The 26564-nt window shown below is 32.1% G+C and overlaps 1 protein-coding gene across 1 annotated transcript; it reads left to right on the top strand.

Annotated features, from left to right (window-relative positions):
• The first annotated feature begins 2926 nt into the window (after positions 1–2926).
• LOC134253477 (uncharacterized) lies at positions 2927–26553 on the top strand. Its single transcript, XM_062735998.1, has 6 exons — positions 2927–3057; positions 3486–3548; positions 4651–5288; positions 5401–5463; positions 18417–18461; positions 26172–26553. Exons 3-6 carry the CDS (start codon positions 5195–5197, stop codon positions 26399–26401), a joined length of 432 nt encoding a protein of 143 aa, XP_062591982.1. The 5' UTR covers positions 2927–3057; positions 3486–3548; positions 4651–5194; the 3' UTR covers positions 26402–26553.
• The last annotated feature ends 11 nt before the right edge of the window (positions 26554–26564 follow it).

Below are 26564 nucleotides of genomic sequence, written 5' to 3'. Positions count from 1 at the left end.
CATACGTAGAGCATGCTCTTGCGTATCGAATCAACTGAGATATATATACTCCGTATGCAGGTGATGAAAGTATATTGCTGCATAAGTAAGGGAAGTTGACGATAGAAAAGTTAAAGTCATCACGTTTATCATATAGCTTGGTTGTTAGATTACCATTAGTGTCTTTTTCAAGTAAAATATCCAAGTATGAAGCAGAAGTGTTGGACTCTGTGGTATCTTTTATCTGAAAGATCTGAAGGGATACTCATTGATGATACCAAACAGAAAGCTGAAATTCTTAATAAACAATATCATTCAGTTTTCATACCTGAAAATGACCAAGAACATATACCACAATTGAATGACAACTATCCATCCATGCAAGATATATACATAACTGTAAATGGCACACAAAAATTATTAGATAAATTAGATCCTAGCAAAGTCACAGGGCCAGATGAAATACCAGCTCGCATCCTTAAACAATGTTCATCTAAATTCGCTCCACATCTTGCACATATTTTTAACATCTCATTGACAGAAGGGGAGGTACCTGCAGACTGGCGTCAAGCGAATGTCATTCCTATATTCAAAAAGGGGGAAAAATATTTGGTTAGTAATTATAGACCTGTCTTATTAACATGCATTTGTTGTAAAATTCTAGAACATATAGTTGTCAGCAACGTTTTGAACCATTTAGATCAATATGATATTTTAGTAGATTGTCTACATGGATTTAGAGCTAAGAGAAGTTGTGAAACTCAGCTACTTACTCTTAGCCATGAATTATTGGAAAATTTACACTCAAATACTCAAACTGATTTGAATATACTAGACTTCTCAAAGGCATTCGATAAGGTGCCTCACCAGAAGTTGCTGAGAAAGTCGGATAACTATGGAATACGTGGTAACATCTGGAGGTGGGTTTGCTTTTCTCAGCAACAGAGTACAACAGGTTGTCTTTGATGGTGAGGTATCTAGTCCAATGCCTGTGGTCAGTGGGGTTCCTCAAGGGTCAGTCTTTGGGCCCCTTCTATTTTTAATCTTTATAAATGACCTACCATCTTCTGTTACATCAAATACAAGGCTCTTTACCGATGACTGTATCCTGTATCGACCCATTCATAACCAAAATGACTGTGTAATTTTTCAAAAAGATCTTGACTCGTTAGCTAATTGGGAACATATCTGGGGAATGCAATTTCATCCTCAAAAATGTAATTCACTTAGTATAACCAGATCTCGCACACCAGTAAAATATACCTATAATCTGAAAGGACACACATTAGAATCTATAAAGACAGCAAAATATTTAGGGGTAACATTATCTTACAACATGTCTTGGGAACCGCATATTAATAATATAACTTATAAGGCCAACAAGATACTGGGTTTTCTAAAAAGAAATTTGCAGATAAAAAAATGAAGAAACAAATCTTTGGCATATAAATCAATGGTCAGGTCTAACCTCGAATACTGTTCTTCAGTTTGGGCACCTTATACAAAAAAACTTAAAGATAAACTAGAAAATGTTCAAGTCGAGCTGCAAGATATGTCACAGATACCACAATACTAGCAGTGTCTCAGATATGTTACACTATCTAAATTGGCCAGCATTAGACAATAGAACAAATATATGTGGACTTATAATGTTATTTAAAATTATACACAAATAGTGGCTATAGATCAAAACCTTTATTTAGTACCCCAGACAACGACCATTACACTTAATACTAGTCCCCATCACTTTCAGACCTTCAGCACTCGAACAGATTATTATAAATTTAGCTTCTTTCCCATACAGTAACCTTATGGAATTCTCTCCCACACTCAGTGGTGGCAGCGGCCTCCCTGGACCAGTTCAGAACTCTGGTCCCAAGCTATGTCCCATAACTCTTATATTTATAAAAATAAGTAGAACACAATGTAAATACGCATTTTTATGCACAATTTTGTAAATTGTTTTTCATTGCACTAGGTTTATTTATACCTTCTATGGCACTTAGTTGTTTTTATTTCTTTTTTCACACATGTTTTATGATTAAAATTTAGAGGTCCGTTTGCGCAGGGCCAGCGTATAATCATCAAGATTGATGGAACGCTGTAATATGTAGATGTAGATGTAGATGTAGACGTTGATTGTGTCCTATATGCTAAAGTTAATTTTTTAACCTTCGCCATTACGTTTGGACCATGATAGATAGAGACTTCATATTTGGAATACATTCTTCACTAATCGAGTTCTTTCAAATGACACCAAGATCAATGACCTTGTGACCTTGACTGTGACCTATCAGCTAAAATATGTTTGTTTTTTTTACTTTGTTGCCACCGGGTGCAATTATCAGAAATTTACAAAACACAATACACGAACAATTTCAGCTATCCTCTTTAATTCCTGTAACGGGAACTATATAGTCAAGCACCTTCAGTAATCTAATAACCAAGCTATATGATAAACGTGATGAATTTTACTTTTCTATCGCCAACTTCCCTTACTTATGCAGCAATATACCCTCATCACCCGCATACGGAGTAAATATATCTCAGTTGATTCGATACGCAAGAGAATGCTCTTGACGATAGAAAAGTTAAAGTGATCGCGTTTATCATATAGCTTGGTTGTTAGATTACCATTAACATCCAATATCCAAGTATGAAACAGATGTGTCAGACTCTGCGGTATCTTTTATTTCAAGCTCACCAGGATAGATCACATTGACAAAAGAATGGAAATAACAATTGTTAATTGACAATGCATCGATATGTCTAAATGTCGAGTTGAAGGCAACGGCAAGTGCTTTCTTCTTTTCACGCGTAGGATTTTGCAAAAGTTCTGCCTCATATGAATACAAAAGTAGTTCTGTTAATAAGGGGTTGGTGGTAATATAAAGACAGGGTGAAATATTCGAGGGCCGAAATCACTGGCTACCGCTAAGATCTTGCGTTGAAAAGTGGAAATCCCAGAGAAGTAAAATGAACCTCTAGTAGATGTGTCTTAGGATTCAATCTCGAAATATAGGCTACAAATATCTGCATTTCATTATTTGAAAAAGTCAGAGCATTAAAGAATATCAAGTAAGCTTTTAAGTGTCAGAAAAACAAATAAATTAAAACAAAGCGCATAGTGGCGAACTTTCGTTTTCATGCACAGCTACTTGAAGGTACAGACACATTTAATGCTTACATGTTTATAAATTTTGCAAATAAACTGCCAGGAAAAGGGTTCAAAATGACGTTAGGTATAAGATAAGGCCTAATAACAATGTGAATCGTAAGTCTACTTTCGTTTTAGGAAAACAATGGTGATTCACGGCTGGAGGATCTAAATTACTTCAAATTTTAAAAACGCTGACAACAAGCAGTTTATATGATCGATTAAAAATAGTTTCACTATCTATTATTAGCCAAACTCTTTTAGAAATTCTTTCATTTTCATTTATTGGAAACATTCTTCTATAGTATGATTTTCCCAATTAAAAAAAAAATTCGTGTTAATTTTTCAGATTCTACAGACCCTGGACCCAGTTTAAAATGGAAGGAAAACTTTGGAGACATCAATTCAATTGGTATTTTCAGAATTAGAATGTGAAAATAAAAATGTTGACTTATTTATGAAAATAAAAATGATGACTTAGTCATTATGCTTATAAAGCATTGTACATAACCTCTTTGACAGGCATAACAGAAATGAAATTCTTGTCTGGTAATCATAGTAATACTTAAGAGTTTCCTACCTAATAAGACTTACCTTAAGTTATGTTCAAAAGTGTGCCCCTGAGCCTACTCTATGTCAATCTAATTAAAATTAGATGTTAGATCAGCTCGCATACTCGCTACACTAACGATGTTAGTGTAGTGAGTATGCGAGCGGATATAACATCTAATTTTAACTAGATTGACTCTATGTATATGAATATTTGTCAAGGTTACCGGGTTCAATGTTATTAAATTCTATCTATCAATAACTAAAAGATATAGGAAAACATATTTACTGAAGACACAACTGCAATGAATAAATGACACCTACCTAAGGTAATTTAGACATAAAAAAAAAACTACAAATGCACGAGGAAATTCTTTCTTTGGTCATAACTTTGCCGTAGCAAAAAATAAGAATATCCGACACAAAACTTCGTGATCAGAGTTTCCCTAATTTAATGGTGCAATAACTTTAGAAGATCATACTTGTACAACAACCTGTAGTGATTCTTTTTCTTCCTATGATATAATAGGACCATTAGATCAAATCACCGAGTAAAAAAAATGTAAATTTTATAAATCTTAAAAAATTTAAAAAAAAAAAAAATTTTTTGTTATTGAGGAAGTATTTTGAGGTCACATATGGCATGCGGGTTTGTCGCTGTGTACATAAAGTAACACAACTACAAAGTTAAAAGTTCATTTGGACACATTATTTTAATTCTTGAATTGATGTAGTCTTATCTTTTCTGCTAAAAAAAAACATAAAAAATATACATACATAACATTTTAACAAGTCAGTAAATTTGCAGAATGGCACTCTAGCAAACAGGCTGAAATCAGTGAACAGTATTTTAATTTAAGCAATTTTACTAGTTGCCTTAGTGCATGAGCAATGTGTAGTTTTACTAAGATAGTTCTAATTTGTTTGTTTATTATCAAATTTTTGGATTGTTTGTTACATTTCAGAAAAGCATTAGAAGATTACTATGGCCTCTTCCTCTTACGCGTCTACAGAAGAGACGACAAATGCCTGTAGAGCCTGCCGACTTATCCTGGGTCCATGTACAGATGAGTTACGTGATGTTTTACGTCATTATGTACCACCATCAACATTTCCACATGTCATTAAAATAAAGAGGAGTAATCTCCCCCGTCTGACAGCTCAACAGATGAATCTTATTTTACCGAGGGGTAGTAGTTATACAGGAAACTATGGTGATATGGACATTTCATTATTGTATATACTACTTAGAAACATTGGTGGTATACCACCACACAGTAATGGCTGGGGATATGATCCAGACCCTACAGATCTCTCTCTCTCTCTGCCAACATTGAGAGAATCCGTATTGCCAGAAATCAGTGTGTACATTCTTCTAGCCCAGTCCTCTCTAATGCTGACTTTAACACAATCTGGTCCACTGTCAGATCAGCAGTTGTGGACCTTGATTCTTTCCTTAGCAATGGGAACCAGTATGAAAGAGAGGTGGACTTTTTGAGACATGAGACAATGGACCCTGTCCATGACCGCCATTACATAGAAGAACTGAGGAAACAGGCTGAAGAAGATGCAGAAACAAGAAAAATGGTCCAAGGCCTGAAACGTAATTAAGATGACAAAGTTTGACATTTAATTTATGAATAAATATTTTATAAAACAATGTTTGAATTTGTATCTGCAGTCAATGCATACTTTATAGTTTTTTTTTCTTCTAGGAAAATTAATAAAGAGTGAAACAGACAGAATTAAAAAACACAGAAAAATGCTAAAAATTGTTGGTAAGTATATTTATAATAAAGAAAAAATCGATTACCTTTTTCTTGAGATAAAATTTAAGTTTTTTTAACTGCTTTGAAGAGAAAAGTCTTTCAAATCAAAATTTGTTTTAAAGAATGACTGCACTTCAGCCACGAGAGTTGGATCCCGATGTTTTGCGCAAAAATGAAATTCAAAAATTCATTAAATTTATGTTATTTATGTATTAAACAATATCTTAAGAGCAGGTTTTGGTATATTATATAACATGAAAGTATTGCCGAGCGAAACTAGCTTTTGAAACGGGGGTCTTACAGTTTTGTCTCATTTCTATTGTTATTCATGTGCATACCAGTTTTCAACGACATTGTTTACATCGAGCCGCAACCTGGCATTTTTCTCATTTGCACAGAATGTGTATTTTAGCTAAAACTTATACATATCCAAAGAACAATGTTGGCCAAGTTGCGGCTCATATCTAATTTTAAAAAAAAATGTACCCAAACTTCGCTCGAGTTAGCTACTAAATTAGCAGGTCACCGAGTGTCAGCCGATGTGACCCGTTTGATATTATAATCACTTTTCTCGCATGACATTCAAGTGTTCGATACGTTTTCATTGTGTCAGTCTTTGGAAAATCCTTTTTCTATTTACTTCCATCTTCAAAATATTGAAGATCCTTGTACATTTTATTGGCGTTTTAAAGTTTACGTTGACTTCTTTTACTATAAAATTATATACATTTGTTCGGGATATTTTAAAGGAAAGAGGTATCATTTTGCTGATTACATGCTGTACATATAGCAGTGGCGGACCCAGAGATTTTGAAAAAGGGGGACCCGACCAGTTTTAGGTCAGGGTAGGAGCCCACAGTCACACAAAAAAACCCATTGATTTATCTAATATTGTGTATTTTTTGGACGCAAATCCGCCAGTGTATAGCGCTGTATATAGGTAATATTTTGACTTGGGTGTATTATTAAAAATAATCAAGGTAAGTACATTTTGGGTTAGTTCTTGTGGTGGTTGTTGTAGCTTTCCGTAATTTGTTAGGACGATTTCCTCAGACGCATGCCGGGGTACATATTTTGGGTTTTCCCGGCCACAGCAAAACATGAACTTTGACATTATAACCATATGGGAGGCGGGGGATCATTTAGTGAGCTCATTGCTTACATGCAATACCTCTAGTCTTAATATACTATGAACTTTGCATTTCAGTTGAAAGGTCTTGATGGGGCTATAATGATCAATGCCATTACAAAAGATTTAAAAATATGAGATCATGGTTTATTGTAGCAAAATCAGATACAATTTACTTCAACATTATAATCAAAGTACTTGAAATAAAAGTTTTTTCCCAACTATGAGACACTGTTAATGGCACATCATTAACATCTGAGCTGGTTAACTAAACATTTTATTTATTTTTACGTAACTAATAAGTCCACAATTATTATTTTTTAATACACTGTAGGTACGAACACATGATTATTTTCAGACTTAGTTAAAAGCATTCTAATTAAACTTTAAAAGAACATTAGGTAGAGATAATTATATACAGTGCTTGATAATGTAGAAGCCGAAATTCATGTTTTTCAATGCACTGTCCTTTGTACTCTGAATACCGAACAAAACTTTTTTGAAAATTAATTCTGCCAATAATCTATGGATTTACTATGTGTATTTATTTCAAATTATCCTGTAGACAGGTTGCAAAGTATCTTTCATTTATTCGAAGAACGTCTATTATGTTCAGAAAATAAAAAAAGATGTATTTCAGTGTCATTTTCATCCACCAATAATTCTTAAAACAGACTCTACCAACCTAAGCGTACAAAATGCATACATATTTATCACAATTGTGTTTAATTTTAGAAACTTTTTGTTTTTCTCTTAATGCTCTGCTCTTTATTTTCTATATAAATTGTATTTCAATTTTGTGTTTAAAATGGCATATAGGCCGTATGGGCCGGGTTTTGTTTTTTTTTCTATAAAGTTTGTAAACAAAAGAGAATTTTTAAAATAATTATGTGCATATGTCTAGATAAAAAAAATTACAGTACTTAACTTACTTACCTACTTTACTTACTTACGTGGATACAAATTAATGAAATTATAAGCATGGTTATTAATCATTTATTTTTTTGTACACAATGAACACAAAACTATCCTCTTCGTTTTTTTCATATATAATGTAGATTTAATACGGAAAACCATATGCTTATGTTCCATTTCCATGCGATTTAAATGTCTCCGCCTCTTTCTGCGACCTTAAAATCGAAAGCGGTCCAGTTCAATTTTCCGGAATTTATGGCTTAAACATGTTCTCTTCAATAGCGTTGTATCTAGTTATAGAAATACATATGACTGTAAAATTGAGACATATGTATCAAAAGCATGTACACAATGTGCACAATAATCCTTTATTAGTTCAGCGATACGTTATAATCAGAAGCTTTAAATGGGTAGCCGAAAAGGTTCCAAATAACGTCCTTAAGTGCAGTCATTCTTTCAAAGATGTCAAAATTCGATATCTAAAGCATATAGCTCAGTTCTGGTTGGCATTTGATAATTTTCATACAGATTTTAGGACTCATCCTGTAAACTTGCATATATGTATACTTTAAAAGCTAATTTGTTAAAGTAATCATTCTTGTGAATAATAAAAACAAACAAAACAAAAGTGGTTTTGATGTTAAAAAAAAATAGACGAAAGATATGGAGATAACGAACAGTATTGAAGATCAAAAGTCCATAAAACAATACAAAATTGGAACAAAACAGTGATAGTTGGTTTGCGATACTTAGGATTTTGAGTTGAGTAATGAGCAATCATTCCATTCATACGGGTCCGCGCACATTGGTTTTGAAATAGTCGCATTTCAAATTTAATTGAATTCTTGAAAAAATTATAAAAAAAATGTTTATTATGCAGAGATAATTCCGGAAAAGAGTTCAACGATCACATTTTCTTAGTTTCGTAATCTAATTTTGCTTCAATTAGCCATTTTCACAGAGACAAAGCAATAGCTCGAGAGGCTACGTTTGAAATACGTTCGAAGATAATGGCTACGAAGTTCACACGTTGGTAAGCAATGGATAAGGCAAACCTATTGATCAAATATGAAAAGTATCACCTGTATGGAAATTGGAAAATATGTGATGAACACAGAATTTCTATCATTATTGTATAGAAAATTCGGTATTAAAAATACCTCTCTCGTCTACCCCTATCGCCAATAAAATGATTGAAAAAAGCATCTGTTTTAAAGAAAATTGACCTGAGGACTAGAAAATAAAATTTATGTAAACTGAATTCAAATTCTTTTAAATCGTAAAAAAGTGTATCGAATTTTGAAGCAATGTCCAATTGGATTACAATGTAAATAGCATCTCCTGATATTTACATTATTTATATTTTGCACGGAAACTCATTAAACAAAGGGGTCCATGGGCATCTTTGTTTAATATAACATTGTTATATCATTGGAACAAACTTGAGTTTTTTGATAATACTTGACGATGCTTCAATATGAATGACCATTTATAACTTTGTGGCTAAACTCTACCAATAATGGCATAACTGTTCTTGAGAAGAAGATTTTTATGCCCCCTTCGAAGAAGAAAGGGCATATTGCTTTGCTGCTGTCTGTCGGTCTGTCGGTCCACTTAGTTTCCGTTCATTTGCTTCGCAACCGTTGCACATACTGGAATGAAATTTGGTATACAAATATATCACATTAATATCTAGGTCAAGTTCTGTTTTAGGTACGGTCACACCATTTTTGACATAGTTATGCCCCTTGGACTTAGAAAAATTTCAAATATTTGCAGTTTCCATTCATTTTCTTTACAACCGTTGCACATACTGAGATGAAATTCGGTATACAGATTTATCAGATGAATATCTAGGTCAAGTTCTGTTTTGAATACAATTGCGCCTTTTTGGCAGAGTTATGCCCCTTGAACTTAGAAAAATTTCAATTATTACCAGTTTCCATTCACTTCCTTTGCAAGCATTGCACCTACTGAAATGAAATTTAGCGTACAGATTTATCTAATGAATATCTAGATCAAATTTTGTTTTGGGTACCATTGGGCCATTTATGACAGAGTTATGTCCCTTGGACTTTACTTAGAAAAATTCCAATTATTTGCAGTTTTTTCTCATTTTTTTAATTTATATTTTTTTCTCATAATAAACAAAGAGATAGCTGAACATATTTACATTTATGCCATACACACACACACACACACACACACACACACACACACACACACACACACACACACACACACACACACACACACACACACACACACACACAAACCCTTTCACACTATCCATTATCCTTTTATAGATAATATTAAAAGAAATAGAAAAAAAAGGTAAATACATGTAAATCCAATTTGTCACTATTTCCTCTAACACCTTATAACATTGTGCATAAATTATCCGAATTATTTTAATACATAAATTCTTTTATCAATATGAGGATAAAAAAGAGATAAAAAGAAAAAAAAAGAGAAGACAATAACAATAGTGAATGACATTTGAACTGTCACTCATCAAATCAGGTTTCCATGTAGACCATATGGAATTAAAATACACAATTTTATTCTTTTGGATCAAAACAAATTTTTCAACATTATATTTGATTCTTAGATGACATAAGAGTGCACTGAGATTTAGCATTTTCTTCTGCATCAAACAAGTAAAGATATATTGTTTAGTGTGTAGTATAATAAAATTTGTGACACGATAGCGGTGTTTTTCTTTGAAGTTTACTGTTCTGTATTAGCAATACAGAACGGGACTGTGGTGGGCGTAGCTACTTTCCGTTCTGTATTAGCCTTGTATACAGTATTGTATTTGCCAACTATTCTGTATCTAAAATATAGAACGGTCGAAAAATGAATCTGACTCAATTTAGCAAAGCTAGCACGTACACATAATAAATACTGATGTTTTCCTATTATTAATATTTAAGGAATACCCTGTATTTTCCTGAGAATGTAGAATGTCAAAATTTCTCAATCACTTTTTAAAAACTTATTCCACACAGAATCTACACGTAATTTCGATCGAAAGTAAAAAGGAAAATCGCAATAACGGAAAATATCCTCTGTACCTAATTTTGAACAATCCACACGAAACGGAAAATTCGCTATCACGGAAAAAATCCTTCTCGCTGACGACAGCCACACGTCTCTTTCACTTCGTTTTTAATATCGCAATTCAATTTGAAAAAAAAAATCCGTGACATCGAAGTCCATCGAAGAATTTTCTGTAAATCCTGTTTTTGTAAATCTAGTTTAACCGGGATTTTAAGACCCCTGAAATAAATTATGATAAATCTCCATCTACAATTATAACAATAGATCACAACAATTACGGTTAAATCCTCCAATTTATCCATTAAGACTGACTATCACTCGATTACGTCTATCCCGTTAAATTGTCAAAACAAATCTGACCGAATTTTACGTTTTCCGTGGAAATATATTTACAGCGTCGGGGCCTCATCTACATAACTCTGGCGGAAGTTTGGATGCTCCAAAGTTATAAAGTGAGCGGAGCTATTTTTGATTGATCGTGTCACAAATCATTTAGAGAACGAGACAGGCTCTGTATCGTAGATACTCGTCTGCCCCCAAATTTGTATCTACGATACAGAACCTGTCTCGTTCTCTAAATAATACTTACAGCTCTATTATTTTTTGACAAAGGAATCTCTCCTAATATAACATTATTAAATGTTAAATCCGACCCTTTTTGAAGAAGTTCTATATATATGTTGGCTTAGACTACTCCACAATGCCAAAATATTATCACAAAATAAAAATGCATGTTGGATTGTTTCACTTTTATTCTTACAAAAGGTACAAAAATCAATAGTTTTAATATTAATCTTTTTAAGATAGTAATCTACAGGAAGAATCCTATGCAGTATTCTAAACTGCAGCCATTGAACAGCCGTATCACTTGTTACTTTAAAACAAACTTTAAAAACATGTATTTCAAAATTACACTGCCCATAAATACTCAAAATGAAAATCCATTTTGATGTAGATGTAGGTTTAACACTATTTGTGTTTAAAATGGAGTAAATTGGCTTAGTGCATTTTTCTGACTGTAACAACAATTCATAATAAAAGGGCATAAGTGTATTGAAAGATTTTGTGGATAAGGATTTGTCAATAGACATACATTTCAAATATTTTGATACTACAGTAAGAACACTATTATATTGAATAATCTGCTTATTTGCATCTGTTTGTGAGAGGCAAAATCTTTTTTGTAAAGAATCAAAGCATGAAAATTTTCCTTCGCTATCTAAAAAATCTCCAATTACTCTGATACCTTTCTCATACCAATTTTTTTTTATAAAAACAGACCGTTTGCCGACTAAAATATTAGAATTATACCACACAGGGGTATTTAAAAAATTACTGAGTGGTTTTTACACATTTACAATTATTTAAACACTTCAAGACTTCCAGCCATGATTTAAATACATCTTGCCAGAAAGCATTGTTTTTAGGAAGTAAATGCTCTAAAATAAACAGATCCCCAAAATGAAATAACTTCTCAAAAACATCTTTTCCATTCAATGCAAAAAAATCCATCCATGGCTTTTGTTTCTGAGTTAACCTTTTCATCCAAGAAGATTTTAAAGCAATTATAAAATTATCTATATCAACCATTTTTAAACCTCCAGAAAGTTAGTCTTGTGTGACAAGGGATCGCTTTATCTTATCCGATTTGGACTTCCATATAAATTCAAAAATATCTTTTTGCAAATCAACTAAAAACTGTTTTCTAGGAGATGGCAAAGAAATAAATAAATGATTACGCTTAGGTAGGATAAGAGTCTTTAACAACAGTTATGCGACCAATTGGAGTTCGGATTCTTCGCTTCCATTGTTTAATCAAACCCCTTATTTTAGATAGTTGTGAGTCATAATTAATATCAACTATTTTTAAGATTAACTGAGAACTGAATTCCTAGTTAGTTGAAAGTTGTAGTTCCCCATTCTAGTTTCCACCTTGTGTGATGGAAAACTTCTTTTGAATACTTTTTTGATCCAATCCACACTATTTTAGTTTTTGATATGTTGATTTTCAATCCTGAAAGTTTTGAATAAAAATCAATGTTATCAAGAGCAGCAAAACGGATTTTTGTGAACCATCTAGAGCAAGAAAAGTGTCATCAGCATACTGAGATAATTTATATTCTTTATTATCTACCACAACACCTTAAATGTTATTATTCTGTTTAATTAAAATTGCCAGAATTTCTGCACATAGAATAAATAAATATGGAGAAACAGGGTCACCTTGTCTGCAACCTCTTTGTATATCAAACTGATGTGATAAAAATCAACTTTGTAAAACAGAAGCTTTAAAATTAAAATTTAGAATCTTGACCCAGTTTATAATCTTTGAACCAAAACCAAAATACTTCAAAACTTTATATGTAAATGTCAATGAAATTGAATCAAAGGCTTTTTCGATGTCAATCAAAACTAATAAACCTGGAATGTTTTTAGAAGCTGTGTAGTGGATTAAGTCATACATGAATCTTGTATTTTCACCTATATACCTCCCTTTTATAAATCCTGATTGAGTATCTGATATTAAATATTCAAATGTTGTTTTAATTCTTTGTGTGAGACATCCTGATATTATTTTATATAAAACATTTAGAAGTGTTACTGGGCGCCAATTTTTTAGAAACTGTCTAGGTTTATCGCCTTTTGGAATACATGAAATTATACCTAATCCAGGGTTCTCCATGAGCTGTTTTACTGTGTTGCTCCCGACACAGTAAAATTTTCTCCGACACAGTAACGATTCAAATTTTATGCGTGCGACACAGTAAAAATTTTGCCGACACAGTAAAATCTGTGATAATTAGAAAATCTAAACATGTAAAGTCTCTCTAACTAAATCTTTAATCAAACAATTCGGCCGTCTTTCAATTCTAAACGGCGGAGCACTTAATTACAAGGGCTTCACCTTCCTAATTAATTATCTCCCAGACCCTCGCCGGACTTAACGCATCAGGGAACACAGGCAAATAATTTGTTTTCGCACTTCCACAACGGTTAAGTGGTAGTTGCTAAAAAACACGTTGTATTATTTTTGAAAAAGAATATTTAAATATGTCTTTTCTATAGAGCCACGGCTCTAGAATTATGTTACATGTAGCTCTGACAGTCAAACATAACATCGTACCGAAGTCATTTCATTCATGTAAATAAATAGCTTAAAATTTTCAACATGTTCAAGGAACTCTTAAAAGTATTTTACCATTCTGAAGTTCGGTAATTCGATCAAGACAACGGACAAGTAATCACGGCAAATTTACTTTCAAAAATGTTAAGTACAAGTATAGTTCGAGAGTATCGACCGGAATTTCCTCTGCTTTTCGGAACGTGTTTTTACTTTTATAAATATGCACGGCCATACCATTTGTGTAACGGATTATCGATTTTTAAAAAGCATGTGTATGTATTCTTTTGTAATTATAATGAATAGTGATTCAGTTGCGAATTTAACCGCGAAAATATCGCGAACTTTTAGTGTTTCGGGTAAACTCTGCAACACAGTAACATTTCAAATGATGGAGAACCCTGCCTAATCTTTCATTTTCTTTGTAGAGTTCGCACATACTGAAATAAAATTTGGTTTACAGATTCATCAGATGACTATCCTGGTCAAGAACTATTTTGGGTACAATCGTGCCATTTCTGAGAGTTATGCCCTTTTGGACTTGGAAAAATTCCAATTTGGGGGGAAGGGGGCATAAGTGTTTTACAAACATCTCTTGTTAACTATATCTTCTATATATACGAGGGCCGTTCAAAAATTACGCGGACTGTGCTATTATTTACTCTTACAGGCGTCATATAGTTATAAAATTTCACAGAAATATGTATCTTAAAGATTCCAATAAATTTTGGGCAAAATTTCTGTATTTTAAAAAAATTCTACTAAAATTATCGGTATGTTGATATCGTTGATGGAGAGGTACGGCGCACGACAAAAAAATTGAAGCAAAAGCATGCGGATTCAAAAATTTAACTCATTGATTTTCTAAAATTCTCTATGTTTTTCAACAATTTTCTCAAATGTACCTTTAAATTGTTCTATTATTATTTATTTAGATTTTGGACGTAATATTTGAAGTACTAACAGAAATATAGTGATTTTTCTCTGATGCAATTCCCGTGAAAACGACTGTGAAAATGACGTCTCCTGAATTGACGGCGCACCACACTTTTGTTAAAATATGTGTAATGCTCGAGATATCGGCAACATAGATCCAAAATATGCATAATAAAACATGTAGTAAACTAGGCTACTCGTGACATTCGCCCAAAAATAGAAAATTGAAATTTTAGACAGTTAGACCTCTGTAAAAAGGCTATACGGGAGGACGGGAAGATTATAGACGAAAAGTTAACTTTATCCGGACTGTAAAGAACGTGATTGAGAGTCACCAATATCACACTATATCTCATAAGTAGTTTTTGGTTTTAAAACAAAAAAAAGAAGAATATTCTTTACTTGTTTAATAGATTTTAAGCTTGACAAGAAATGGTGTTTTGATGTTGAGTAGATAAGGTAACTCAAACTATACAGGTACTCAAGGGAAAATGTTGAGAAAATGAAAGCTCAATCACGTATTTTTTATAATGCTTGTGACGTCGAAGATTTTGCTGCGCCGTGACTTAATGGTATGTCCTGAAAAATCATTCAAAATTAATACCAATTTACAACATTTTGATATGAAATTTTGAAGACCATATAAGTAAAGATTCTTTATATTATTTGTGAAATTTTGCCCGATTATGTCGTCAAATATTTCTTCTGTGCAACAAGTCCGCGTAATTTTTGAACGGCCCTCGTATTTCTATGTAAAACTTTGATCCCCCATTGTTGCAAGACCCCACACTTTGGGGTTATGATATGCACAAGAACGAGTGCACCTATTAGCCACGGTAAAATGTGAAAAAATAAAGAATTAAATAGAGCTAAATGTTTTATTTCAAATCATTAATTAATATCTAAACCATATGAATCAATGAATTTACCACTAAAATGCATGAATATACGAAGAGCAAAGCCATACAATGTTGTAGGTGTCAGTCGACATTCGTGATTTTCTATATTAAATCGAGAACTGTCTTTCATGTTTACTATAAGCCTAAAGTAATACAAAAGTAATACAAACTTGTGCGAATGACTAAAGATGCATTTTATATTTATACAACTTGTGTGAAAGTAGGAAATTTGTACAAGATTATGCAGGTACCTAACCCTAACCCTAACTCACATGTGCGATTAATTATTTAAAATACAGATAGTCACGTGAGTTCTACCCAAGTAAACATTCCTCAAAGGTACTCACTATACAGCCAAACAATTAAGTTTGCACCATTCGAGTCGTGCCGTTTAGAGATGATTGTATATACACTAGAGGGTAAGAAAAAGTTTAGTCCACGTCGTCATAAAAGTGTCAATATTTTTAACGTCCATGTAATTCAATGGGACAGGTATTGAAGTCCTGCATCTAAACACTCTTTTTTCATGTCAAAATAAGAAAAAAGCTAATATCATACTTATTGTATTTTTATTTCACATACATTCATGCAATTTTCTTATATTGTTCACTATGTCTTCAGGCAACTACACAACCTCTTTTGATTTTTAAAACAGATACAACAGCGTAAAAGTATCAAGCGGCAAATGCGCCCGTCGATGATCCGCCATCAGATTAATCAAGTGTCTATTTAAAAGTCCCCACCCCTGATTTAGATAAACGAAATTCAAAGCAGCTTCGGTATGACTTTTCCAGATTTTGGTATCTTGGGGCATTTAAAAATACTTAATTGCTTTTAATCTATGCTGATTTAGGTGATGCTTTACGCGCTTTTTAATTAGAAATATCCACTAATATCCACTATATCCACTAATGTTTAACTATTACTAAAAAAGAATAATTCAGTAAAATATTCTAAAGTAATAGGCACGGAAACGGGCCCTTTGAGTATTGCTTTATTGCACTTCTGTGACTCTACACTATACGAGGGGAAGTTCCACACAATTTTCATTCTTCCTGACCAACTGGCTCTTAAGAAAACGATTTTTAAGATATATAACACCAAATCTTTACTTATTCTTTATTATCTCCCCTTGAAAGAATGCATGGCCCTTCCTTTGAACAAACGTGAATTCATTTAACCTTAGTATGCTCAAAGGCAATTTTGGTTGAAATGGAGCCCAGTGGTTCTGGAAAAGATGTCGAAAATTACATTACACAGAAGATAATGTAAATCTATTTGTCCCTTGGGAGTGCATCCATTTGAAGAAAAATTAATGAGTTCGGCGTGAGAAGTTGTTATGGCATCTCTGATCAAGCATGTGTTATCTATATCTCCTGGGAATTTGGCAAAAGAATTGAAAATCTCTCTTCACTTATTCTCTTAATTTAAATTTATTGTCTTGTCAAAGCACTTAATTACTGGATGACCAGATTTTTATTTTAAAATGAATTTGATATAAAGTTATCAAGATTAATTTGATTTTGTATAATGTTTTTTTCAACAATAAATCTACAGAGTATCATGATAAAAAAAAAACAATGCATTAGTATTGATGTTTAATTTGATTGCTCCTTAGTTTCATTCATTAAAAAGTATAATGGGCAATTATATTTTCACTCTAATGTTTATAAGAAAAAACGCTTTATAACTTACTGAATTGTTTTGCAACAAACACTGAATCCTCGCATCATAGAAATTTTACGTTACCATTTCCCCGCAGGCACCAGCGGAGTACACGTTTCTATAAAGTTTTGCATAAATAAAATCATGACATAATATTTTAATTAGAAAATAACTCTCTTATTTTATGAGATTTAAGCAAGTATGAAATTATTAGAGTTTGCAATAAATTGAGAATTATATGAACTTTTTAAAGTGCGTGAAAATGCATGATTGCCGGGAAAGGGTAAATGCGTGATTTGGCGACTGAAATAGCAAATGATATAAAAATTAGGTCACAGGTCAATTTTGATAAAACTCTCTGCGTTTTGGAAGTTTGTTTGATTCGTTGGTTGCTTGGAAGCCGTGGTGCACATTGGACCAACACCAGAAGTACAACAATATTTAAAACTGTTAAGATCTTAAACGTGACGTAACTTTTCTGTTTACCTTGACCTCATGTGTCACTTCCTAGCTTCACTCCCTTGAATAATTACTCAATTACTCTGATCCTTTAACAGTCTCGCTGTAGTCTCACAAGATCACGTCGGAGCTACTGCGAACTCCTCGCGTATTTCAATTAATAGAACACAAAAAAGGTCACATTATTAAGGTAGTGTAATTGACGATGTGGAGAGTAAAAAAAAAGTGAACCATTTCTTGTTTGTGACTTTAAATAGATGTTGATGAGCGATGTATTAGATCCATCGGCTGCAATTTGAAACTCAGAGTCTTAGGCTTAAAATCAAAAATTCAAATTTCCACTGCTCATATACTGTTGATAAATTTTTGTGGGCATAAAATTTCCTTTATTTATCATCTAAAAATGTTTCGTAGTTAAAGTTTCCTTGTTTCAAAATTAAACAAACGCAAACTATAGTCATATAAAAATTGTGTGTGGGAATTTTTTCGTTGGTAATTGGAACGAAATAACGAAATTAAACTAACACAAATATTTCAGCCTCTACAGTACTTCCTATCACCCATACCAGAAAAAAAATATAGGGGATCCGCAATCAGATTGTCAGGGTATATTTATTGAATTGGCTCAATGGCAACATGTATTTTGTAACAAGATTTAACCCAAAACCTGTTTTAATATACCTTTTAAAATAAAATGATAAAAATTACATTTATTAAAAAAAAGTAATTCTCATAAATATGCTGCCCAAAATGTCATTTTATTTTTATTTTTCAGATGAAATTAAATCGCCAAAGTCTGTCATCCCTCCTAATGTCAGAGGTATGTTGGTGAATCCAAACACAAAAACTGGCAAAGTATAATAATTTGCACAAAATTCGTTAACTTTGACATTTTTCACTTAAAAAAACATATTGTATATACATTCTTGTTTATATTTCAATGGTGGCAATAGACGTTCTGAAATACATAATCAGAAGAAGGATATGCAGATAACGAACAGTATTAAACATCAAAGACCATAAAAAGATACAAAAGAGGTGCAGTGCATTCACGGACCTCCGAAACATTAGACTAGGGATCAAGTGCTATGGAGGAGTGAGCAATTGAAATCAAAATATATATACATATTCCTTTCCTTCAGAATTGTGCAACGGATAGGAAATTAAAGCATCTACGTTTTTTTGCTCTTATATATGTAAAAGATTTATTTTTTCTTGATGAATAATTTTATTCGTCTCAGTCGCCCTTATGGCACAGTGGTTAGAGCGTCTTCTGTAGAGTCACAGTGAAAGAAGCTGTTCCTTACGTCTGAGTTCAAATGCACAACAGGAAGTAGAGACTAGTATCTCTGATGAGACCTTTCCAAGCGAGGTCACGTGTCGCAAGGGGAAAGATCCCTCACTGCTTAAAGGCCCTGAGTGCCATGTATAGGTTTAAATGTACAGTCCTATACCGACAAGTGGTAACGTCTACATATGAATAAGAAAATGTCTCTAGAGACGTTAAAAAACAAAAAAAACATTATTTATCACTGGTTTGAAAAAAAAATAGATATTGAATAAATGTCAAAATAAAATGTAAAGAACGAGTGCACTTATGGGCCCCGGTAAAATGTGAAAAAATAAACAATCAAATTAAGCAAAAATTTTCATCTCAAATCATTAATTGATATCTAAAGCATAAGATTCAACAATTTTTACCGCTGAAATCCATGAATATACAAAGAACAAAACTATACAATGTGGTAGGGGTCAGCCAACATTGGCGATTTTCTATAGTAAATCGAGAACGGTCATTCATTTCAAAGCCTTTTTTAACTAACGTTGTGCAAACTTGTGCGAATGACAAAAGACGCATATTCACCCATTCTCAATATAAGGGCACAAATGCCTCTCTGATTTTTTAAAAAATGAAGTTCAAGATAACAATTTTTCTATCAATTACCTTTGAAAGAAAGTATCTGAAGATTTTGTTTCCAGATTTTTTTCATCAAATTATAATACATGAAATAATGACAAGACGATAAAGTAGAGGGTAATTTTATTCAGAAATGTAGCTTGAAATGTACGTTACTCTTTCTTCAATGTCCAAAAAAATATGTCAAAAAAAATGTAGTCATTAAAATCACAATTGGAATATCTCATCTTAACACCAGCACATCCTACCAACTCTGTCAGCAACATATTTTCTCGGCATACGAACGTGCGTTTGATTTTTCCTTTCAAAAAACAAAGGTTACTTTTTGATCCAGATGTGTAAAAACATTTTTTAAATATATGCTTTAATTTCTTCTCTCTGTTTTGTTAAGAGCGATCAGTTTGGAATCTTGTCATTTTTAATAGATACTGGAACCTAACATGTACATGTAGTAAAATTCTATTTTGAAGTTACTGTCTTTTTTAACATATATCCATGCCGATTTAGAAAACTATGTAAATGTAACGTACATTTCAAGATATATTTCTGTTTAATAAAAAGCTTAAAATTCATCTAAAAATTAACCGTTTTGTTTCAGTTTATTCCAAAAAAGATTCTCTATGTAATCACATTGTGTTATATGTCACAATCACCACTATAAAGACACGATTGCCTCAGAATATGAGTAGGTAACGTACATTTCAAGCTTGTAATAGTATGTAAATTAGTAATAAGAAAATATTGAAAAAAAGAAATTATTGACATAAAAATCATATCAATGAAGCGTTTTAAGGCAGTAATATAAGAATCATAATGTAACAAACGAGGTTATTGTCATCAACTACATGAATGTCACGTCACTTCGGTAACGTTCATTTCACATATTATTGGGGAGTCCCCTCCACCTCAGTTCATAACCATTTTTTGTGCTGTTTCGCTGAAATTGACACCGGTCGTAGCCTAGTTACTTCTAACTGTGTGCAAGGTTACAGACAAAAAAATATAAGAGTCAGATGTATTTTGCTATGATCTAACAAATGTTCGTGTTTGGCCATTGAAACTTAACATAAATCTATTCCGAATATATCCATCGACAGTCTTGTTAACAATTTCATTTAGTATGTTGCAACATTGTTTTTCAAAACACAAACATACGTGCTTTTCAGCAGATCTGGAAAAATGTAACCCAAAATGCAATGATTCAAACAAAACTGAGTATTCAGTATTAGAAATGTACGTGACCGTCTTGTGTGTTCTGGGTTTATTTGTTTTGTTTCTTTTTCTTTTCTTTTTTGTTCTGTTTTGTTTTTTTTACCAATTATAAGCCTATGCATACCTTGTTTTAAATTATCAACAACAATTCAATTAATATTGACGAAAAGTCGCACATGAAAAGTAAACAAACTGCAAAAAGGTTGCCAAAGATGAATTTAAGACACTTAGAAATAAATTTTCTAGCATGTGGTAACAGTTTAAAACATTTACGAGGATTGGGGTGCATTTAGATGTGGCCAGTTGTCAAATGGATTGTAACGATAATTTTGTTTCGCTCGTGTAAACGCAATTCATTGACTAAATTAAAAAAAATGTCAGTTAGAAATACATAAAATGTACGTTACCATACGTAACGTACATTTCAAATATAAAAATCAATTCTCTTCCACAAGCATACGTTAGACGCGCAATATATTGATACTATTTGAACCTGCATATCATAAGAAATGCATCATACAGGTTTCGTATTCAGAAATATATACCAGGTATCAAAATTATATTGCATAATAATTGACCTTAATATATTTTTTTCCTCAGCAGAGACGTTTCTTTTCATTAATTATGGGATTTAGCCGACCTCCAACCTTTGAAACTTTCCTTTGTGTACACATTCGAGTGTGTGAAATTTATTAGAATACATGAAAATTCGTGCGAGATTCACTTAATTCGAATTTCATGGTAACGTACATTTCAGTCACGTACATTTCAAATGATCACTTTTCATGTAAAAAATAATTTTTAATTGTGTTAAGCAAAACATCTTTGCCAGTTTACAGGATACAAGGGGTTGCTCATTCAGAGTAGTCTCATATTTTCTTCTTAATATATATTCTTAATGGAAGAATATAGGTAACGTACATTTCTTTCTTATCTCTACGATTGAAAATGTCTTTCATTCCGTAAACATATTTATAAAAGTTGCTCAAGTTGTTCAATTTCATGTTACATTATCTAAGTAGGAGTAATTAATCCTTTGAAATTTCAAATTTAGCCCATCAATAAATAAAGGAGAACAAAACTATCAGGTGTATAATCTTTGTGTTTGCTTGTAATGTGGTTGAAATAGAATTAAGCGACAGGGACATTGCACAATAAAAATTATTTATTATCACAAAGAAAATGTATTTATTGTTATGAAAAGAAACATATATGATACAAGGTTTAACTTATCAGAAAATTTTTACTTGAGAATCAAAACTATATATTACACAGAGGGGATTCAGAATAATATTTGCCTCGGCGACAGTAACGTACATTTCAAATAGGCTACTATATTTGAATTTGGAACTCCTTAAATACCCTTTCAGATCGATAATTATATGAATTCTTATTCATTGTTATATGACTATTTATAATGTTGATTTAAAAATTACATCAGTGGTATTTCTTTTAAATGAAAATAAGGCGACATCATTTGAGCCCTTATATTGAGAATGGGTGATTACATTTATAAAACTTGTGTGAAAGTATGAAATTTGCACACGATTAGGCTCGTACTTAAAATATTAAAAATGTATAAAAAGTACAATGTTTTTCCTATAGCAAGTGAAAGGTATTTACCTGTATGACCCATGTTGAACCCACATGTGGAATAAATTATTTAAAATACTGATAGTCACGTGAGTTCTACCCAGGTAAACATTCCTCAAAAGTGCTCACTGTAAAACATAGGTAGGTTTTGTTTCAGTAAGTCAAAGTCGTGCCGCTTAGAGATGTTTGTATGTATTTGTTTTTAAGAACACGGGAGGGTATGGAGATCTAAGTGTCGTTCATAAAGTGACAAACATTTTTAACCTTCATGCAAGACAATGGAACAGGTATTGAAAGCCACCTATAACACTCCTTTTTAATTTCAAATTCAATGAAAATTTTTCAAATGCAAGAGTACCAATTTCTTAGTTGAATCATTTTAGATACAGGCAACTACACAACTTCATTCCATATTTTTAAAAACAGGTTTGGCGCAAGAAATATCATTTCGCAAACGCGCCCGACTATGATCCACCAACAAATTGTTCAAGTATCGATTTAAATATCCATTCCCTTGATTTACAAACACGAAACTAAAAAGAAGGTTCGGTACGACTTTTCCGGATTTATAGGGTATCCATAGGCCTTTCAAAATATTCAATTGTTTCAAATCCATGCTGATTTAAGTGGCGCTTAACATGCTTTTTGATTAGAAATATCCACTAGTATCTAACTATTACCAATAGAGAACGATTTGGTAATATATTCTGAAGTAAAATGGCACATAAAAAGGGCCCATTAAGTATTGCTTAAGTGCACTTGTCCTTTCATCAAATATGAAAATTCATTTAAAAAAGAATTTTAATGCAGGAATTTTAATTACAAATATGTTATTTTTTTAAGTAATCCAAATTTACCTCTTTTAATTTTTTCAACACTGAATACCGATATACGAGGGCCGTTCAAAAATTACGCGGACTTGTTGCACAGAAGAAATATTTGACGACATAATCGGGCAAAATTTCACAAATAATATAAAAGAATCTTTGCATATAAGGTCTTCAAAATTTCATAGCAAAATGTTGTAAATTGGTATTAATTTTGAGTTATTTTTTAGGACATACCATTAGGTCACGGCGCAGCAAAATCTTCGACGTCACAAGCATTATAAAAAATATGTGATTGAGCTTTCATTTTCTCAACATTTTCCCTTGCGTACCTGTATAGTTTGAGTTACCTTATCTACTCAACATCAAATCACCATTTCTTGTCAAGCTTAAAATCTATTAAACAAGTAAAGTATTTACTTTTTTGTTTTAAAACCAAAAACTACTTATGAGATATAGTTGATATTGGTGACTCTCGTTCACGTTCTTTACAGTCCGGATAAAGTTAATTTTTCGTCTTTAATCTTCTTCCCGTCCTCCCGTATAGCCTTTTTACAGAGGCCTAACAGTCTAAAATTTCAATTTGCTATTTGTAAGCCAATGTCACGAGTAGCCTAGTTTACTACAAGTTTTATTATGCATATTTTGGATCTATGTTGCCGATATCTCGAGCATTACACATATTTTAAAAAGAGAGTGGTGCGCCGTCAATTCAGGAGACGTCATTTTCACAGTCGTTTTTACGGGAATTGCATTAGAGAAAAATCATTATATTTCTGTTTGTACTTCAAATATTACGTCCGAAATCTAAATACATAATGATAGAACAATTTTAGGGGGGACCTATGTCGTTCTACGTCAAAGCAGCGTTATGTGATGTCACAATAGCGACGTCTGTTTTTTCCTGTTGACTTTTGCAACTGTAATATAGGCATAACATTGTTAACAATCAATAACGTACCCAATTTACAAAAAGAAAATTTATTTGTCATTAATAACAGTTTTGATTTATGGAGTTTATTAATATTAGAATTTTCATTCGTTGGATGATAATTAATAGCAATTTCAGTTGTGAATTAATACTTTGATGATATCTATATGTGCAAAAATATAAGATAAAATTCCGCAAAGAAAGTGGCTTAAATCAGGAAAATATGTTTAATTTTACGTTTACCATTAATTGTATTTTCTGGATAAAACTAAGAAAAAAAACAAGAATGTACTTGTACCTATATTTGCCTAATAATTCATTTATATTTCATGGTTCTAATAGGTGTTGGTTGATGACGGGGAAATGGGGGGGGGGGGGCAGAATGATTGGAATGAAGAAGAAAAAAAATTAACCTGTTTAAATTGTTTCTAATCAAAACAAAATACTCGTTTTTCGCAAAATAGTTTTATATTCGGATGTTTGTCAGTGCTTACGTACCTTTTTTTAGTGCAGAAAGGTCACTATTAATGACACAAGCGTACGAAAATAAAAGAAAACGTCATATATCTCATTTGTTTTATCATAAAGGTATAGTTTTTTCTTTGTTAAAAGAAAGAAATGAATCATTTCTTTCAAATAATATGAATTACAACATTTTCACACAAAGACTTTTTAAGATATTACCTGTTGTGCATGTCGGAATTGTAAAAATTACGACAAGAAAAACGGGGTGATACTTACATTGCGCTCCATTATAATTTTTCATGCGAGATTAATAACAAAAAATTTGCTTTAATTTGAAAGATACAAGTCATATAAATGAAATACCTGTTGATTTTGAATGAGATTTGACATTTTTGGTTCTTTTTCGATCATATTTGGGGTAAAACAATAATGTCTCAAAATAATCTATTTTTAGCATTTCCAACTGTTTTTGCACGTGCTCCTGTGTAAAAATAAGCATATAAAGGTATTGTTTTTAATACCTAAAAATTAAGTGGTCAGGAAAGAAATGTCAAAGTTTTGAAAATTTCACACAAAGACTTTTCGGACATAGGTCCCCCCTTAAATGTACATTTGAGAAAATTGTTGAAAAATATCGCAAATTTTAGAAAATCAATGAGTTAAATTTTTGAATCCGCATGCTTTTGCTTCAATTTTTTTGTCGTGCGCCGTTCCTCCCCATCAACGATATCAACATATAGATAATTTTAGTCGATTTTTTTTAAAATACAGAAATTTTGCCCAAAATTTATTGGAATCTTTAAGATACATATTTCTGTGAAATTTTATAACTCTATGACGTCTGTAAGAGAATATGATAGCAAAGTCCGCGTAATTTTTGTACGGCCCTCGTATTTTGTGTTTTACCTTCAAAACAAGCTTTGTTTTTTATTTATACAAGTTTCAATATCATGCACTTTTGAATTGTAGAAGGAATGCATATCAGATTGAACTTTCTGAAATCTAATTATTTTATTGATATTATGAAATTATCATCAATGGCTTAACAATAAATTAAAAAAAATATCATATATCGGATCGGAATTTTCTTTAAAGATAAATTCAGGTAGAAACAGGTGTAAACAGAAATATGGATATTTTCAACATATGAAAAGGTTTTATCAATTTAAAATAGGAAATTTTGAAAATTAGGTTAAATCATAATTGATCGTCAAACAAAAAAATTAGAATTCTTCAGAAATCCATAAATTGCATCATTTCTTCAAATTCTATCCTGCAAACTTATTTTCAGAAGCGTTCTACAACACATTTTCTATAAATGATATCAAAATAAGTAATTTAAAAAAAAATATGTATAAAATTGTAAGTAACTTCTTAATTTGTGAGAAACAGGTAACGGTTACTGTGCGGTAAGAAACTTCATATTTACCCAATATATATCTTTTTAAATCAATATTGGCATGTTCCCCTTACTTTACTAGGCATTTGCTTCTTTTTCATACGTAAAACGTTTAATTACTTTGACAACTGGGTAATTATATTTTTGACAGGATACTAATAAAAATAACTCGCTGTTTATTTTAGATATTTTTGAAAAAGAGTTCAAACGATGGAAAGAGGAGGATCGGGTTTACAGTGAAAGCCACGGTTTCCTTGCAATGTTGGACAAAGTAAGAGAGCAACCTTACATGACATTTGTTGGTGTCCCAGGCTCAGGAAAACGATTCATCACATGCAACGATTCATCACATAGCCCTGATACTCCAAGAAGAAGGATGCGAGGTTGTACCTATTATAGACATCAGGAAGATTGAAGATTATTCTGACTCTCGTCATCCACAAGTTTTTGTCATTGATGATGTGGTAGGTGTGTTTGGTCTTCAAAAACAGAAATTAGAACTATTACTCGATTATGAAAGAACAATTTCAAATCCCTCCAATAGAAATACAAAAGTACTAATGTCATGTCGGGAAGCA

This window comes from Saccostrea cucullata, unplaced genomic scaffold (genome assembly GCF_032062105.1).
Source record: "Saccostrea cucullata isolate Sc308-1 unplaced genomic scaffold, CSIRO_AGI_Scuc_v1 ctg1487, whole genome shotgun sequence".
Classification (NCBI taxonomy): domain Eukaryota; kingdom Metazoa; phylum Mollusca; class Bivalvia; order Ostreida; family Ostreidae; genus Saccostrea; species Saccostrea cuccullata.
This window is presented reverse-complemented; position numbering and strand designations above follow the sequence as displayed.